Source organism: Lethenteron reissneri, chromosome 11 (assembly GCF_015708825.2).
Source record: "Lethenteron reissneri isolate LAM-NWPU_2019-01 chromosome 11, ASM1570882v1, whole genome shotgun sequence".
NCBI lineage: Eukaryota > Metazoa > Chordata > Hyperoartia > Petromyzontiformes > Petromyzontidae > Lethenteron > Lethenteron reissneri.
The window spans coordinates 11,244,157-11,263,461 of NC_083789.1; the positions used below are offsets into that span (position 1 = coordinate 11,244,157).

The 19,305-nt window shown below is 47.4% G+C and overlaps 1 protein-coding gene across 2 annotated transcripts in view; it reads right to left on the reverse strand.

Moving 5' to 3' along the window:
* Positions 1–10,566: 10,566 nt before the first annotated feature.
* Positions 10,567–19,305, reverse strand: part of LOC133341471 (homeobox protein Meis1-like) — an 86,557-nt gene continuing 77,818 nt past the window's right edge. The window contains exons 10-14 of one of the 2 annotated variants that reach the window (XM_061550135.1): positions 18,632–18,690; positions 18,090–18,176; positions 16,874–16,959; positions 13,735–14,112; positions 10,567–12,419 (exon numbers count right to left, since the gene is read on the reverse strand). In XM_061550135.1, coding sequence (XP_061406119.1) covers positions 16,907–16,959; positions 18,090–18,176; positions 18,632–18,690 — 199 coding nt within the window. In that variant the 3' untranslated portion in view covers positions 10,567–12,419; positions 13,735–14,112; positions 16,874–16,906. Of the gene's footprint in view, positions 12,420–13,734; positions 14,113–16,873; positions 16,963–18,089; positions 18,177–18,631; positions 18,691–19,305 lie in introns of both variants that reach the window. The other variant, XM_061550134.1, reaches the window with a different exon arrangement.

Sequence of the window (19,305 nt, forward strand, 5' to 3'; positions counted from 1 at the left end):
AGAACGTCGCCCAAGAAATGTTTTTCTTTTAAGGCCACAAGGCGTTCTTGGCGAATGTTATGAGCGATTGCTTATGTTAATTATGCTTGTGCGCCACCGCCAACGGAGCAGCAGCATCACCAAATAAATATTTATCTGTAGTGAAATCACGGGCATCGGTTAAATGACCAATCGACTGTTACCGCAAACACGGTGGTGGCATTGGCGCGTCTGACTTAAACAACAAACACTGCACATTTCACGTGTTTAATACGAGCCTCACACACACAAAATTGCCTCCATCGATTGTCTATTACGGCTGAATAAAAAAAAAGTGTAAAAAAAAATCTATTGAAATTTTCCAGCCAAGCTTTCAGCTCCATTACATCACGGTCCTCAGCAGGGCAAAAAACGTCTCACAATAAATCTTCAAACAGCCTCCTCACCCCAGATAAGTAACAGATTGCCGGGGAATTAAGCCACTCTCTTAGCCACCCTATTACCCTCTGCTAGCGTGGCTTTGTTAGCCGTTAAAGACTCCCTTTAGTCACAGTTCCTGCCCCACCGTTAGCATCCTAAGCAGATTAGCAACTTTCATCTTTCTTCCGGGGAAGCACCTTAAGATAAACAAGTTTTTTTTTCCCCTCCGAAAAAAAAAACCTTTGATCCATCAACTGAAGATAAGCTGCAATTGAATGTCGTTCACGTTTCTCCATTTCGCACGCAATGACGTGGGGAGCTTTATGCACCAGCGAGTGGCGAGTACTGAGATGTGTTACAGTGCCGCGTTGGTTTTCGCAGTTGTGCCTGCACTACCCAGGTATGGGGACCTTCTGCAGAAACTGAGACATCTCCCGGCACATGAAGCGAAACCTCGGACGTCCCGGCAAACAACAACGCGTAGAATAACGCGACAATGTTAGAAAGCTGATATTTTTTTCTTGCAAAACAAAAACAATAATATACAATTTTCTTGGAGGTTAAAACAAACGTAGTATGCTCTGTAGCGTTCATATGCAGCGTAATAATTCGTGAAAATTGTTCATTCATTTTGCAACCGATCATATATTTATTTTTCAGATACACAGTGGGGTAGAACGGTGGCGCAGTGGTTAGCAGGAATGCGCTCTGACCATTGCCCCTCGAGTTCGATTCCTGGCCACGGCTAACGGCAGTGGCAAGTGATATCTGAACCGCCGCTTGGACCTTGTCGCTTCATCAACGCGCGCACTGACCGGCATGGTGAAGTATGGTCAAAGAACTATCCATCACTGACATGGCATCGAGACATCTCCATCCAGCGCTGGAATTGGAAAAGGTCTGACACGACATTTATTTATTTATTATTTTGTAAATAGTGGGCATGGTATGGTACGTGCACTGAGGAATTGCAGCGATGAAATCAATTCGTGAGCAGGCGCTCGGTGGATTAGCTCAGCGCACATTCACGAGAAGTGCCGGGCAGCTTGGGGAGGCTTTCATCCAGCAGTGGATTGACCATGGCTGATTATTCTGACATGGCATGGGATTGCAGTGAGAAACGGTTTATGCTGATGTGCGGGGATTGTCCCAGGCATTCGAGTCACGCGCAGAGAGTGACTGGCCTTCGGCGCGGCACATGCAAGCCGAGCAGAGAGTGTTCCAAACGAAGAGAGCACAGGCGGTGGCTCTCATTGGGCAACCGTGATGCTCACTCCAGAGTTAGACAACTTCTCATTGGCCACTTCATTAAACTAAGATTTGCACAAGACTGAGCGGGATCGAGTTACGCAGGAGTGGGAACGCAACCTCGCAGGAGAATATGGTAATCTGGACACCGTCCGTCCCTTCACACTCTCACACTCACCCCACGCGACAGACAACATCCCTGGACAGCACTTGCTGATATTTTCACGACAACATCCAACCTGAGTACTGCTGGATATGACCTTCATCAGGCAACTGTGAAAACCGTGAAAAAAATCCCATTTCTGAAAGGTTAAAGGTGAAGGTGCAGCTCTGCATTTGCTTGCTTGTGTCACTTTAGCATGTAGGCTTTCGCGACCAATATTATCCATAATAGAGGTTTTTGGGTTAGATCGCAGTAAATATACGGCACACCGGTGTGTTGGAGAGTAAACCCACATTACAATTCGAGTATATATTGTGGGTTTACTCTGCAACATACCGGTGTGCTGTACAAGTAACGAATTGGCATGTTTTATTTACGTGACAAACCTGAGTAATTGGCTGTGTTGGGTGGTGGCGGGTTTAACGACACCTTTATATTTACGTGATCTAACCCAAACACCTCTATTATGCTTGTGCCACTGTTTGCAGAAGGGGCTTCCAACTAGAGAAAGTTCAGTCTTGAAAGCACTGCTAGAGGGTCATTTTGGTCTACCCATCCTCGCCGGCCGGACACCTAGGTAGCGGCAAGAATACCCAACACATCACCTCTGGACTGCGAGTCCACGGTGCTGCTGACTTACACCACTGCGGCAGCATCAATGAAATCACGATATGCGTTTACATGGCCAACGCAACGAAACACACTGTGAGCTAAAAGCGAAAAGACAATAAGGGCAACACCACTACTTGGCGAGAACATATCCCACAGTGATAACTACATTTATAGCAAGAGGCTAAAACAGGTCAAAGAAAGAGCCCTAGAGAGCCCCTCCGAAGGTATTTTTTTATTGTTTTTATATATAAACGATGAAACAGTTACAATGAGAACATTTTAAATCGTTTATCCCTCAAACATAACCGCTAGCCAAGCCGAGACAAAAGGCCGCATTTAAACAGAATGCCCTCAGAACCCAGGCTGAGCAGCGGAATGAGTTGGCGACTTGGATACGGGAGCCCACGTTGTTTTGTCATCAAATAAGGGCCCCTCCGGTGCTGGCAGTGGCGTGCGCTTTCTGTGCCAGGGCAGCTCCTCGGAAACACGGGCGGCTGAATGGCGGCCTCCTCCCTTAGCCCCTAAACCCAGCCGAATTGCTAGGTGCCCGGAATCCGCTCTTTGGAAGCTCTCTTAATGACCGGCGAAGAAATCTTAGGCTCCTATATATAGACAAACGAGTTTGCAACCAACGAAAAGAAAAACACAGGTTGCTTTGTGGTAACCTCCTTCAGCCAGCCAGGAATTTGCGGGATCCTTTTTTTTACTTGCATACGAAGAGGGCACATGGATGATGGGATCCACACAGACTGACCACAACCGTATTCCCCACAGCATTCTGATGATTTGCATTTCTTTTTGTTTGTAATCTTCATTCTCACGTTGTAGCAGCGGGCTTCGCTGGTGAACCACTGACACCTGCGGAAGGATCAGATGAAAAGGCTAGATGTGTTTGAGATGCTTTCTTGCAGAAGAATGGGAAGTTAAGCCAGTGCGAGGGGAAGAAGAATGAAGATGTGCTGAGAGGGAACGTCTACAAGGAGGAATGACCGGGAAGTCTTATGTGGAGAAGGAAAGTGACCTGTGCAAGACATCATATCCTCGGAGAGTCATGTCTGGAGATATTCACATTCAAGACCCTGAATGATCTAGCACCTCCAAATATCGGGGGGTTGCTGCGACCCTACGTTCTAACAACAACTCTGACGTCGATGGACTTAAATCTCCATTGCATCGCCAGAACGAAGCTCAAGTCCACGTGTGATCGGGCCTTCACTTCTGTGGTTCATGGATTGTGGAACTCTGCCATATGCTGTGAGGGAGTCCGATTCCGGTTCGAAATTGAAGTCCTGGCTAAAAACATTTATCTTTAAGAATGCATTTCCCATTTTGACTTCATCACTTCTTACCCAAGAACGACATTTAATTGATTGAAAGCACGTTGAGGTTTTATGAAAGGCACTCTATAAGCTGTAATTATTATATGACAAAGACGATTCTTCAAGTTAACATGGAAGGGAATAGGACAGGAGGGACATTGATCATTTGGTGGGACAGTGTGAGACAGTTGGTGGGACAGAGTGACACAGTTGGTAGGACAGTGTGAGGCAGTGTGAGACAGTTGGTGGGACAGTGTGAGACAGTGTGAGACAGTTGGTGGGACAGTGTGAGACAGTTGGTGGAACAGTGTGAAACAGTTGGTGGAACAGTGTGAGACAGTTGGTGGGACAGTGTGAGACAGTTGGTGGGACAGTGTGAGACAGTTGGTGGAACAGTGTGAGACAGTTGGTGGAACAGTGTGAGACAGTTGGTGGGACAGTGTGAGACAGTTGGTGGGACAGTGTGAGACAGTTGGTGGGACAGTGTGAGACAGTTGGTGGGACAGTGTGAGACAGTTGGTGGAACAGTGTGAGACAGTTGGTGGAACAGTGTGAGACAGTTGGTGGGACAGTGTGAGACAGTTGGTGGAACAGTGTGAGACAGTTGGTGGGACAGTGTGAGACAGTTGGTGGGACAGTGTGAGACAGTTGGTGGGACAGTGTGAGACAGTTGGTGGGACAGTGTGAGACAGTTGGTGGAACAGTGTGAGACAGTTGGTGGAACAGTGTGAGACAGTTGGTGGGACAGTGTGAGACAGTTGGTGGGACAGTGTGAGACAGTTGGTGGGACAGTGTGAGACAGTTGGTGGAACAGTGTGAGACAGTTGGTGGAACAGTGTGAGACAGTTGGTGGGACAGTGTGAGACAGTTGGTGGAACAGTGTGAGACAGTTGGTGGGACAGTGTGAGACAGTTGGTGGGACAGTGTGAGACAGTTGGTGGGACAGTGCGATAGAGTTAGTGGGATAGTGTGAGACAGTTGGTGGGACAGTGTGAAACAGTGTGAGACAGTTGGTGGGACAGTGTGAAACAGTGTGAGACAGTTGGTGGGTCAGTGTGAGACAGTTGGTGGGACAGTGTGAAACAGTGTGAGACAGTTGGTGGGACAGTGTGAAACAGTGTGAGACAGTTGGTGGGACAGTGTGAGACAGTTGGTGGGACAGTGCAAGACAGTTGGTGGGACAGTGTGAAACAGTTTGTGGGACAATGTGAGACAGTTGGTGGGGCAGTTGGAGACATTTGCTGGGACAGACAGGATTCCCCATGAGGGATGCTCAAGATCGTAAAAGATACAAACCATCTGTCATGGACATCAACCCTCAGTTATGAGGATGACACCAGACAGGCAGACATCTCCTTCCACGCAGGCTGCTGACTTTTGCCAGAGCCAGTAAGCTCGCTTGCAACTAAAAAAAAAACCTTAGGAGCCAGCAAGCGAAAATGTATTTAATTGTTTTTTTTCCCTGTGATTTACCAGCGCGGGAAGAATGAGCGAGAGAAAGCCCCAAAAAAGGCCGGGTTAAACTTTGCCCAACAAAGACCCTGCAAATGTGTCAACATGTACTTACCGTGGCTCCGAAATTCGCTAGGATTCTTTCACACGACGCGAGACGCCACGCACACGGGAGCATGCAAGGCAAACAAAAAACGTCGACTTTTTCATACGACGCCAAAGCGTCAACATACGGCAGCGATGCTTTGTGTTGCCCCGCGTTGCTTTGTGTCGCCCGTCCAATTGCAAACGGCTTGATTTGTATGTATTCTTTTTTTTTAATAAAGAGATTTCTTTCCCACCGTTTAATACCAAACGAAAGTAAAAGTCCACGGCCACGGCTTTACAAAAAAAAGTTAATCAAAACGTTACGTAAGAACTTGTACCCTATTCGTGTCGCCCTCCCACCCAGCGAGTCAGTAAGTGTAGCAACAGCCTCTTGTGGCATGTGGCTGGGTCATACCACATCCACTGCTCGCAGTACAGAAGGTGGACAATTATAAACCAACAATATATCAATTTAATGATTCAAACATCAATTCGGTGCACGCAAAATGTAACTAGGGCAATGCGGTGGCGAGATGTTAGCTTCCTCGCCTGCTTTGCAGGAGGTCGTGGCTTATATTCTGACCCTGACGCCTGCTCTATATTTGGAGTTTGCGTGTCGCTCTACCCATAGTCGCGTGGATTTTTCTCTGGGTCCTAAAGTTTTTCCCTCCGCATTTAGAATCAACGTGCGGTGAAGGTATTTGGCTGCAACAAATTTCCACATGATGGGCCGCCACTTCGTTGTGGCCAGGTCGCTTCTGAAAAAGAGCTACATAGCTCAGTGGGCTTTACCTGGTAAAATAAAAAGTAGTTTCGTTTAAATAGTTTAGTTTAACTATACTCTTTGGTTCTTTCGGTGATTCTTGCAGTCACGAAAAGTTCAAATCAAGATTATTTTAACTACATCTCCTATATCTCTGTAAATTAAACCACTGAATAATGATACGCATGCAACAAATGCTGCATGTAATATTTCTAGACTGAAAATGGCTGCAGTGTTCGCCAGAGCCATTCATCATCAACCCAGTGAAGGTGGAATGTTGGGCCAATGGTTCCAACCACATGCCAACGTTGGCCCAACGTTGAATGTTTACTGGGTAAGATGCCATGCTCCAGAGGTTGCCTAAGTTGTACAGTGTACAACCTCGCACTTTCAACGTGGGAGACTGCGTAAACAAGTGTTTGTGAAACGCATGCAAAACTTGTCCAGTTGCCCAAAAAATAGCTTTTCCAAGCGGTCTCCGAGACGCCTTCTGACACTCGCGGTATACGTTGTGCGCATATATTTGAGCCCTTTTTGTCAATCCCACTGGGTGGATGAAAGCCTCGCCACGCCTTCCCATTCCGTCATGCGTGGTGGACACATTGTGATATACACACCGGCGTGTGTGACTGTGGTCACTCAGAACAGACCGTGGAACGTATAACGACTCAATGGCCAATTCGCAACAACTAAGGAAGCGTCATCACAGTGATACACCGCTCTGCTACTCCCGGACGCAATTATTCGGCTCAAGCACCTCAATGTAAATGTACATCGTTGCTGTACATCGACATTAGCCGTACGACGAGGAAGACTGCTATCCAACACTCAATGTGGCTTTCCATTCTCGTTTCAATTCTTGAAAAATTGCTGAATAAGGTGCTTTGCCAGAGGTACAGCTTGATGAGAAAAATAATGAACACAAACACGATTTACGTAGCATTCACAACACTTAGCGTTCACGCGATTTCACCAGGGTCGTCCAGAGGTTTGGGACAAAGGGAACATTTCGCCCTGGGCTTCACAAAGGCGCTGGTTTTCATCGCTAATGAATAAAGAGGGGCTGAGGGGGGGGTCCCAAGTGGCACAATGCCGGGGGGGCCCTCCAGGCACCTCTGAGGTATCCCTTGGGCGTTCCACTAAATTTGGTGGCTCTCGTGTAACGGTCTCGTCAAAAACACAAGCGGGTCCTTCCCCCGCGACAAAGTTCGGCAACCACGCGCGGGACATCAAGGCATCGTCGGCCACTCGCTTCGTTCTCCACGTTCGCCGCCGTTTTCGTAAATAAAACTTTTTCAAATGTTAATGATAACGAAACATCTGCCCCGTGTTAATTAAGCATTGCGGGGGGGGGGGGGGTTGATTATTTATCTTTGTTTCTGTCATTGGGTGCTGGTGGTGGTGGTAGGGGTGGCGGTGGAGGGGGTGAGTTGGTGGTGGTTGATGGTGGTGGTAGGGGTGGTGGTGGAGGGGGTGAGTTGGTGGTGGTTGATGGTGGTGGTGGTAGGGGTGGTGGTGGAGGTGGTGAGTTGGTGGTGGTTGATGGTGGTAGGGGTGGTGGTGGAGGTGGTGAGTTGGTGGTGGTTGATGGTGGTGGTGGTAGGGGTGGTGGTGGAGGGGGTGAGTTGGTGGTGGTTGATGGTGGTGGTAGGGGTGGTGGTGGAGGGGGTGAGTTGGTGGTGGTGATGTGAGTGGGAGGGGGGGCAGCAGTTGTTGGGGTGGGGGGCTGGGCGAGTTGTGGGGGGGGGGAGGTGTAGGGGTTTCGGGGGGCAGGGGTATCGAGGGAGGGTAGGTCAATTATTTATTTGTGTTTGTGAACGGGTGGTGGTGGAGTGGGTGAGTTGGTGGTGGTTGATGGTGGTGATGGTTTGAGTGAGAGAGGGGGGGGGCAGCAGCAGTTGTTGGGGGTAGGGGGGTGGCTGGACGAGTTGTGGGGGGGGTAGGGGGGTATCGAGGGGGGGGTGGTGGTGGGGGGTGGTGGGGGGGGGGTTGCCTGACAGTCGCCTGGTGATGTAGCGCCTGCTGCCATCACAGGCGGTTGCCTGGCAACCGGCGGCGCTCCGCAGCTGTTATAGGGCCGCGTGTTCCGCAAGCAAAACCGCTCAGTCGAGCAGGACGGTCTCACCAGAACCAACCGATTTGAGGGGAGGGAGGGAGTGGAGAGAAAGAGAGAGAGCGAAAGAAAAGAGTAGGACAGCATAAATGCCCAACGCCACACTCGTTAAGCCCCTCGCCTCATGCATTTTTATGGAGTCTGGGCCTCATCGCACGTATACATTAGACGCGCACGCACGTGCGAAACAAAGACGGAGATCGTCACGCCACATGCCCCCCCACCACCACCGATCCACCCACCACCCTCCTGACCCCCATTAGCCTCATACACAGGCTGTTAGCGAGCACCTATTAAGGCCGGCGCAGTGATTGAGGGTTGACGGTGTTACCGAAAGGGTCACGCACGGGCCTGGCCGCTTTGTTCAGCGGCCACTCGTTTAATGCTGAGTCGACCTAGGGGCGGCACGGGGACCGTTTCAGATAAATCGCCACTGATGGCCACACCGTGCCAGGGCCACCTCTGTTTGTTTCCCCTCCACTGCTGCTGCTGCTGTTTACACAACCGTGGCCAAGGCGCCCGCATGCACAAGCACTTACACTCGTGCTTGTGTGCAGACAAAACATGATCAAAGATTTGCCACAGAGACGAAGATTTTGTAGTTTTTTTCCTGGATTTTTCTGTTGCGCGTTGTCACTTTAAGGATGTTCTTTTGTTCATGTTTTTGTTTGTTGCGGTTGCACCCGAGGGGTTATAACCTAATCAATGAAACTGAAAACTGGGGGGCGAGCGATGCGAGTTGAGTATAAACCCGTGGGATGACAGGCGTGGCACGTGCGTTTGGGCAGGAGGGGATGCTGATGTTGTACACAACTGCGCCCGTTAGATGCTTCGCTCACAGTACTTTCCCCAAGTCTATCGGGGTAAAATGTAGGGTATTGGTCTTTGTTTGAAATGCGTGCATGCAAGCAAACACACGTGGACGTTACGGAATCTTCTGCTGAACTTTTCATGTTTTTTTTTTATAAACTGATCTATTCAACTAAATTTACCAGATAAGGCCCATTGAGCTATTTAACTGTTTTTCAGAAGAGACCTGGCCGCAAAGTATAGCTCAACGAAATGGCTTGTCACGTGGAAATTTAGAGCAGCTGATAATTCTATAAACGCGTGTTTCTAAATGTGGAGGGAAAATCCGTCGAACCCGGAGAAAAATCCACGCGACCACGGGGAGACACGTGTGTGATCACTGACATGTTTGAGAGAGATGATATTTCTACGAGTGAATGCAAAATGTTATATTTTTTTTATCTCTCTCTATCTCTATATTTGGAACCAAATAAAAAAAATGTATTCTTTGGAAACAAAAACAATCCACTCATTTCACGTGGCGATAAAAAAGGTCCGTTGAACAAGCGACCGGGCTTAATGGCAAACACAGGGGTGTTTACACAAGTTGTGGGAAAATATGTCGAGGTCTCCGTCTTCCACCACAGTGTTATTTACACTTCTGGATATTACCGCGCTCGGAAAATGCCACTGCCACGATAGCTCAGCGTCGGACGTGCACAGGCTACAGTCCACGGTGGGAAAGAAACACCACTTTATTACCAACACAACAGCACGCGAACGGAGAAAAAGGCGCCTCTAACGCTAATTTAGTCTACGGGCCAGAGCAGAAATCGATGCCACCTACGGTGGTAAAAACAAACTTTAGCCGGACCGATTTACACCGCTAATAAGAGCGAATTATTTTTAAACCCTCACTCGTGTTTACATAATTCACCGTCATTGGCCACTTCAAGAAATCGGAACCGCGAGCGTGATGCCTCCCCTGATAATATCGACAGGCGAAATATTTACTCTGGGCTCATGTTTTCGGGTTGCGCCTCATGCGTGTTGTCCGGCATGATGGCACTTATAGATTTTACTGCATGGGAGGTGCAATGTAAGTAAATGATGATGATTAAATCTGAGGTTTTGCACCACGTGCCAAATACAGTTGCTGAAAGGTGCCAGCGCGTGGAGTGAAACGTCGGGTGGACATCGTGCTCAACAACATTTGCTACAATCCAAAAAACACGTCGCGGGGCTGTTTTTCATTCTGTATCTAGGCTGGACTTCTTTCGCACCGTACGTAGCCGACCGTGCTAATCGGGCGGAGGACAACTGAACACAAAAAGAGCAGTTCTAAAGAAATGAGCGTTCAATCCAGATAACTTAAAAGAGCATGAGCTTCAGTGGCTTCCTAATATCGCAAAAGCGTTCCAGACGACCGCAGAAGCGCATCCGAAAGTGTGCGATGAAGTGAACCTTCTTTGTAATCTCCCCTCGATTTATTTACAGAACGCAGTTACCTGCTGACACCAGCAGCTGTCATCATAAATACAGGTCACACATGTCCATGTTAAACGAGGTTGCCTTTCAAACGCAGTCCGGGAGTATTTAAAATAACTAGTGTACACCACTCTTAAAAGATCAAAGACTTTTTATTGACTGTACAACATTAAGTATAAAAATGTCCCTCACACTTGCTTACACGTGAGCTTCTGATAAACATTTTAAACTTGCAGTGGAATGTCAGGGATTTCTCTTTAGGGATCCAAACAACAACAAAAAGTGGGGGGAGGGCATCACTCACGTCTTGAAAAATTCCTAAAATGGAAAGAACGGCGCATGAAAAAAAACATGTTGCGTGTGTGTGCGCGCGACACTCATGAATTAGCCTATGACAGTGCATACATATAGCAGTCACTGCACGTCAATTAACAGTCTCTGAAAAACACAAGGAAGGTGGGGGGGGGGGGAAGGGGGCAAGATTTGTTGACTTATTTTCGTAGCAATTCCTCAACAGATTTCAAACCGTTTAATTTTTTTTTATGCGCTGCCTACTACCACATCGTAACAAACCGCATCTTTCCGACTGCCAATTACACCGTCCCTTTGAGCAGACTCTTCCACGAGGAAATCGGGGAAGGATTCGGCCCGGCCTAGTGCACAGAGAGGGGGGGGGAGGGTAAACCGAGCACTTTCCAGAGCGATCGAGAGCAGAATGGAATCCCGAGTACCTTCGTAAAAGGTACGCGCGACCTTGCAAAAAGTACCTTGACTAAAAGGTGCACACGTAACAGCAATCGAACACAGCAAAGCCATGGAGGTGAACACATTCGCAGAAAAAAAAGTCTCCCTCGTCAGTATTAAATACAACAGTACCGTCCGTGGAGGGTATTCTTTAGAAGATATCCTCGGGTTATTTCGGAAAACTACAGAAGCTAGCCAAGGCTGCTAGTGCATAACATTGTTTTTTTAATGTGTTTGTTAATCTTTTTTTATTATTCATTCGTTTACTTTATTTGTTCACAAACAACAACAAGCATGCAATGTTATTGAGACCCACACTCTGCACTAGTTGCAATCCCGGAATGTTCCAACTTCTTCCTTAAATCAAGTTACAGCCTCTGGAACTTCGTAAAATGTGTGCAGACAAAGGACGCACGGAAATAATAAACAACAACAACAAACAAACAAAAGTACAAAACATCAAGCTCAGTCTCGGACATTTACGGTGGTTTGCACTTGCTGGCAAAAATAAAACAGCCACGGTGAAATATTTCCCATTCCTGGGGCCATTCGCGGAGATAAAATAAAAAATCTTCTTCTCAATGAGCCGGAGTTTTTTGTTTAGGAAGAACTTAACGGGCAGGGGGCCACACATATTGCTTGATTGACGTCACAGCTGAGAAAAAATCCGGGCCTCCACACAACGACCCTGGGAACAAGGATCGTCGTCGGCAGAAGAGTAACATCACAACGGCGATTCTCTCCACGATCTGGATTTCCCTTTGTTTCACGTCTCATTCAACGCCTCCTTCTTCTCCGTTTGTTGTTGCTTGAGTACCCTGTTGCGAGAACAGTTGTGTGTAGCGTGGTCTTCCGAAAACCCGAGCAAAAAGGAGAATCAACTCGAAACAGTAGAAGCAGGTGTTGTCACAGTCGGTGGAACATTTCTCATAGGCATGCCACGCATTGCAAACGGTAGTTTCATTTTTTTTGTTTAAGGACACAAGAAAAGGAAAAAAAAACTAAAAACTGTCTCTTGCATGCCAGTAAGCATATATTTATAGTGTTTTCACTGTCTCTTCATTTATAAATAATACAAACGGCAAATTGGCCATCCTGTTGTTGCTGGTCCCTTTTATATAGAGTGTCGCATATTAATCCCTTGAGGGTTCGTCGTATTTTACTTGGGCAAGGTCCTTTTGTGGGGCAGTGGGTCGTCGAGATCTATGACGGCATGGTTTCTTCAGAAGGTCACTTCAGAACCTGAAAATAAAAAAGTAAAAACCCAGTTATTCATGAGGACGTGGCAACGGTTCGTTCGCGGTGATGCGCTTGCGTCGGAAAGACGTGCTCCGACGTTTCGCTCCGCCTGCTGGGAGAGGGAATTAACGTTCCTGAAGTGGCCACCGAAACGTGGAGCGGAACGTCGGACGTCATGCCAAAAAACGCACGGTACCTCCGATTGGCACGGTTGGCTGCGTACGGTGCGAAAGAAGTTCAACATACGTACGCACGTACAATCCCAAAAACACATCGGATAGCAATATCCACACAAGCGAGGGCTTGTGCGGATATTGCAAAGATCAAACAATTGGAAAGAGCTGATTCTGTGTGCCACTATTAAACTTTAAGCACGTAGCCGCGCAAGCTGACTTCACATAGTTTGACATTATTATATTTTTTATGCATAAATGAATGAACACCGTCGTTTAATCCCACGTGGGAGCTCATTGACATAGGGTCTCAGCTTTTTGCTGAATATGGTGCATTACAAATCTTGGATTGATTTATTGTATGTATGATTGATTCTATGTATGTATGCATAGTCCAACATTGCAAAGGCAAACAATTGGAAAAAAAAGCTTGAGTCATTTAACCATGATTAATGGTTCCCAGCTACAGCTAGCATCATTGGCAAGTGATATCTAAGCCCAATGGGCTTCACCAACCCGCACTGACCAGCGTTGTGAAGTAAGATCATTAACTCCAATAACCAGCAGTGGATTGACAAAAGGGCCGTACATGTCATGTACTCTAAGTGAATTGCTCTGTTTTTCTTAACTACGTTTTATACTGGTGTTAAGCACGATATCAAATAATAATAAACGATGACGATGTTTGGATAGTAAGATTTGATAGCACAATAAAAAAAAAATTGAAAGCCGCACCATCATCGCCACCATCATCATCACCACCGCCATCATCACCAAGATCCCTGGATTAAATCTTCAGCGAAGCTTATGAACCACAACCCTAAACCGCATCCACACAAAACCTTGGCAGCAGATGCAAATACATCATGATAATGATGATGATGCACAAATCGAAAATTAAAAACTATTCGACAGTGTGCAGAATCTGTGGTCACCACCCAGAGGAGAACCATGGAACTTATAATGACTCAAGACCCAATTCACAAACACGAAGAAAGCATCATCAGAGCGATGCACTCTGCGACTCCCGATGCAATAATGTCGCTCAACACCTCGATGTCAAATTTTAGTTGTTGTTCTACATCAATATCAGCCGCATGAAGAAGAACCATCACCACCACCATCGTCATAGGCATCGGCGTTACCTGGAATTTCTCCGCAGACTCTCCCGAAAGCTGTGTGAAAGTGACACGGAGGTGTGGGGCTGTCAAAGTGCCGAGTCGCTCCATAGGTGAGCGTGCCTCGCTGTTACGTGTCGCCGCTGTTTCCTCGAGGTCTTGCCGTGGTTGAAAATTCGCATAGCAAACCCGGTTCGCTCAATGCATTTGCAGTGCCTATACAGTAACATTGATCAATTTTAAATAATATTTACAGCAAAAAAAAAATCTCTCTTTTTTTTTTACAGTTTTTTTCTTTTTTTAAGGGGTTTGCTGACTTAGGTATAGCTATAACATATTTTGAATACACGTAAGGAAATTGTTGGTGATCGATGTTCGGTGAAAAATCCCAGATTCTGAAGTAACCTGCAAAATCACACGAGAGAGAGAAAAAAAATTAGATTTTACATTTTCCGCAACCGTGATTGTAACTCCGACTCTAACTTTAGCCTGGGTACGGCTGCGTGCGTGAATTGGTCTCAGCTGACAGCTAGCGGTCAAGTCACAGAACTTACAATTTAGCAGCACGCAAAGGTGTACGCTCACAAACACATCAGGATAGCACCACTCCCGTCATGCTTTGCAAGTGTGTCATGTTACCGCGGCGCTGTACGTTTCAGTTCTCTCTCAGCCTTGTCCAGACCACCGGCTCAACAGGACTACCGCCAACTCGAAGACTTGGAAAACGTGGGCGGCCCCAATAGGCACGCGTGCAGTCATACCCGAATAAAGTTAAGACTACGAAAATAAAATAAAAAAAAGATTCAAACGCATTTTTATTCCATGCTAACATTTCCTACATGACATTAAACGCTGCATTGGATTTCCAAAGAAAACACTACTTAAAGGCATTGTTAAATCCAAGTATATGAAAGTACATCTGGATGTAAGCTTAGATCAGGGGTGGGGAACCTTTCCCTTTGGTGGGCCACACACACACACCTCGGCGTTATTCAATAACAACGCAAAGAACAACATTGAGCATACACTGAGTAGTGTATAAAGAAGAGGGCCTTGCGGTGACAGTATTGACAGAGCGTGATAAAATTATGAACACAGTGTTGTTGCCAGGTCTGAAATATTTCCCTTTCAGGGATGGATAAATTTCGTTTGCGGGTCATTTCGAGCGGTATGCTTTGTGTGGTATGGACGCTTCAGTAGAAGTAGCGGGTTGCATCTGGCCATCCCTTGCCTCGATCTACAGACCTCTGTTGGTTTTAAATCCTGAGTTCAGTGTATGCTCCTACTTTAATGTGACACAACCAAAACTCCAATTTGAAAATTGACTTCAACAAATGTTAAAAAAGTAAAAAAAATATATACGGCAGTGGCGTGGAGCAGTCGCACAGTGGTTGGCACACAGCGTTACGAACCTGGCGGTTCTGAGGTTGATTCCCGCCCACGGCTATAACATCGATGACAAGCGATATCTGAACCGGTCCTAGGCGCTCCCTTTCACCAAGCCGCACTGACCAGCATGATGAAGTACAGTTAAACAACCCCCCCCCCCCTCCATGTGCTACTTGGCATGATTACACTAACGATGACCCACATCTTTAAATGTACGCCCAAAACCGTGGAACTTCTCCGCATCCCCCCCCACCACCCCCCCCCCCCCGTACAAAAAGGGGCTTTTGTACCTCAGTGGACACTTCTCGTGTTCTCAAAGGACACTGGTTCGAATTGTTTGTGAACATTTATGCAGCTATAGCTTCAGTGACCTGCATACAGCGCGTGTTTGGTGGAGGACCGGTTTTGTCCTTAGGCGACGTATGACACGCAGCAGTTGGTTAATTGGGCCGTGCCACCGCAGACAATGGGCCACTCTTAGCGAGAGTGTTACAGAATATTAATAGGAAGTGAGTGGCCAGGAGCACCGGCCCCGGCATCCCCAACTCAAAAGACGTCGGCGCATCACAATGCACAGCCTCCTCCTCCTCGTTGCGTACGGCTTTTGTATAGCGGCTCATGAGTCCATGTGCAGGTCTGAGAGCCAAAGCACGAGCCCGTTGGAGGAATCTGAATGGGCGTCTTCAACGCCTCTGCTGAATTTAACCGGGGTTCACAATGGCTCTCAATGTGGTCCACCGCGATTCTCGTCGGGACACAATGCGCCGCGTTTGAACAGTGTAGCATCGCGACCACGGTTTGAACCGTGTCTCTAAAGCCAGTGTCCAACTGCTGAGCGATTGAATGTGCGCAACTCGGTTGCAACCCGGTTGCAACTGGTTGTGCGCAACTTGGTTGCAAGCAACTCAGTTGCAAGCAACTAAACCGCTTGCAAGCAGACGTCTCACGGTGGAGACGGACTCGACTGTTCAAGCGCCCGTCTGCTCGGCGATTTGTAGCGACGTATGTCATCGCATAGTGCATTTGTGAACTCGGGATTGGTTGTGGACCTCGTGGAAACTGTGCAAAATGGGACTTGTGGACCTCAACGAGCTGTGGTTGTTACCATCCTGCATACGCAGTTTTCAACGATCGTGGAATGTATACATGCACACTGGAGTTAGCTTTGTACTCGGGTATGAGGGATTTGCCAACATAATATGCCGTTTACATTCGTTGCTGTGCCACCACTCACTCAGATGTGGCCAAAGCAGTGGTGGGTGATGATTGCTCAGGAGTGGGCCCAGCTGAATAACAGTGTCTCACAGAAGAGACGGTGAGAAGATGTTCAGTCCCTCTCCTGGTATGCAGGAGGTCGTGGAACCGATCCCAACCCTGACGCCTGCTGTATATTTGGAGTTTGCATGTTCCCTCTCCTCGTGGTCACGTGGAATTTTCTCCGGGTCCTCCGGTTTTCCCCTCCACATTTAGAAATGCGCGTTTAGAGCAATTGGCTGCTATAAATTCCCTCATGATATAAGCCGCCACTTCGTTGAGCTATCGTTTGTGGGCCAGGTCGCTTTCTGAAATTAGAGGGGATATAGCTCAGTGGGCCTTACCTGATAAAAATAAAAAATAGTTTCACAGTTTTTATTTCGGTAATTCTCACCACCTGTCAGTCGAGCCTCGTGCCCAGGCCCAAGCACCAGGCCCCACGTAGGCGTTGAAGCAATTACCAAACGATTACCGAACGAGGTGTACGGAGGTTTTCGGGGCAATTGCTTGAAACAACTCTTACCTCCCTTGACCTTGCACGACCCGACTGCTGAAGTCACATGTAATGCCACTGGCCCTCCATGCCCATGCCCATGCCAGCCATGGGCCCTGCTGCAGCAACACAGACGTTACGGATTACCCACACGACACGGAACGCGTGCTATTGGGTAACGATGCAAAGAGGGGGGAAAGAAACGACTAACGAATGTATATAATGTATATAAAGAGTGTATATTATGAATGTATATTATGAATGGATACAATTAATGTATATAATGAATGTATATCATTAATGTATATTAGGAATGTATATAATGAATGTACGTCAATGGAGAGCTGTCACAACGTGGGATTGAACCGGAGAAGTGTCGCTAAAGTTACATTATTTTGCATATATACATACATGTAAGTATATCCCCGTGTGATGTTGTCACAATTCATAGCATGCCTTTCGCTTCTCATCTTACGACTGTATTTGCGAGCAGAATAACGCTGATTCTTGTAACATCCTAGAGCCACGCTTTCAAACTCAAGACGCGTTTGACAGAACGTTGTGTTGAACTCCTTTCGTGTCGTACGTAGCCAACCGTGCTAATCGAATGCATACTAAAGAATTGGTAAGCTGTTTTGATGAATTGTGGGTAACGAACTATAAAAAAACTAGGTGTAGTTCATCGGCCTATGGTGCTTCTGGAATGATCTTTTCACAGGCCATACTCTGCTGATGAGAGCAGTCGAAACCAATGCAGATATATTATTAGAAGGTCGATAGGTGCGTGGATGCTGCGCATTTATCTGCGCCTTCCTCTTTGTTGCCCGCTGCCAGGACCGCTCTGGCTGGCCCCTGGACCCCAGTGCAGTTGCATAGGCTGCACACTTGATGGCTACACCACTGCTCTCACAGAGACAAAGATCCCCCGTATAGCCTTAACAAAATGTTGGGGCAAGTGCTGCTAGCGAGCACCTATGAAGGCCCGCATGGCACACGAGGGGTGGGTGGCCAGAACCACGCTCGGCCGCCTTTGTCTCCCTTGTGGCGAAGTTTTTACACGTCGCACAAGGTACTGATTTGAGGCTGAAGTCGACCTAGGGGAGGCCCAGGACCGGTTCAGATAATCGTCATCGATGTTGGCCGTGAGCGAGAATTGAACTCGGGTCGCCGGGTTCGTAGTGCAGTGCGCTAACCCTTGCACTGCCAGATCCCACACAAACACACACGTACGCAGACACGTACGTACCAGGCGGATGGAGGCCCATGTGCTGCTGCCCGTCCATTACAAACCCTCCCAAGTGCTGCCCGTCGGGACTGTACCCCGAGCCTTGAGCTGAGAAAGTTAAATAAAACGTACATAATATACATAGTTTTTTTAATTAATATTTTAAATGCCAAATTTCAATATAAAATGGCCTAATTAAAATTCAATGTACTGCAGTCCACTTTGTTTAAATTCTCAAAATAAATAATAGGTGATGGTTCACGTAGTGGCCATTTGTCATAGCACTGCCCAAAATGTCACCAGTTACACGTGTTTTTTTTTCCCCTTTTAGGGCCACAGTGCTATTGACGAATGCATCGAGGCTTTGTGATTTGTGCTCATACACCACTGCTAAAGCAGCCTCGCAACTGTTTCGTATAACCGTCGACAATACGTGAGCAGTTTCAAACCAGCGAGCGACGAAAAATAAATGAAACAGCGGTTCACAAAGCAAGCCAAAAGAACAAAGAACAATTAAGCGTGCAAAATCGTGAATAACGTTTCAAGTGAAAAACAGCACATACCTGTTCGATTTGACTGGTCTATCATAGGCTGAACTATCCTTCGCCTGGCGTTGATGAACCTACGCAGAGAGAGAGAGAAAGACAAAACACGAAATTCAACAAAGGCGATCGGTAACGAAGCGTTAGATTTATTTATTTTGCAAACGGACGCTGCCATTTTTTGGGAGTCGGGAGTCTCCCAGAAGACACTGGTTTCACTGTCGGGCCGGGCAGTGACAGCTCATGATAAACGAGCTGGGAGGTCAAATCGCTACGGCGTGACATCACCCGCGCGCCAGCCTCGCTTCCAAGCCAAGCCAATCAGAGGGGGGTCATCACGCTGAGCTGAGCCTTCCTTTTGGCACGAGGTGTCTCCAGTCGGAGGAGCTACTGGGACCGTTAGGAATTCTCCCCCCCCCCCCCTTCGCTTTATAGCAGCTGCTGCGTTATTAAATACACATATATATACCGTATTCTAAGGCTTGTTATAAGATGCTCCGCGAAAGTAAAACGCACCACACAATCGCCAGAATCTGCCTTCAAGTGGAATGCGGAATTCGCTCTCAAATGGCATGATCGTTAGTTCGGAATAAACTCGCTATGAATGTCCGCTCCGCTCGCTGACAATGGCGCCGTTTGCGCGAGGCTGAGAGACAGTGGTGCACCCAGCGGAAAATTTTGCAGGAGGGCAAATC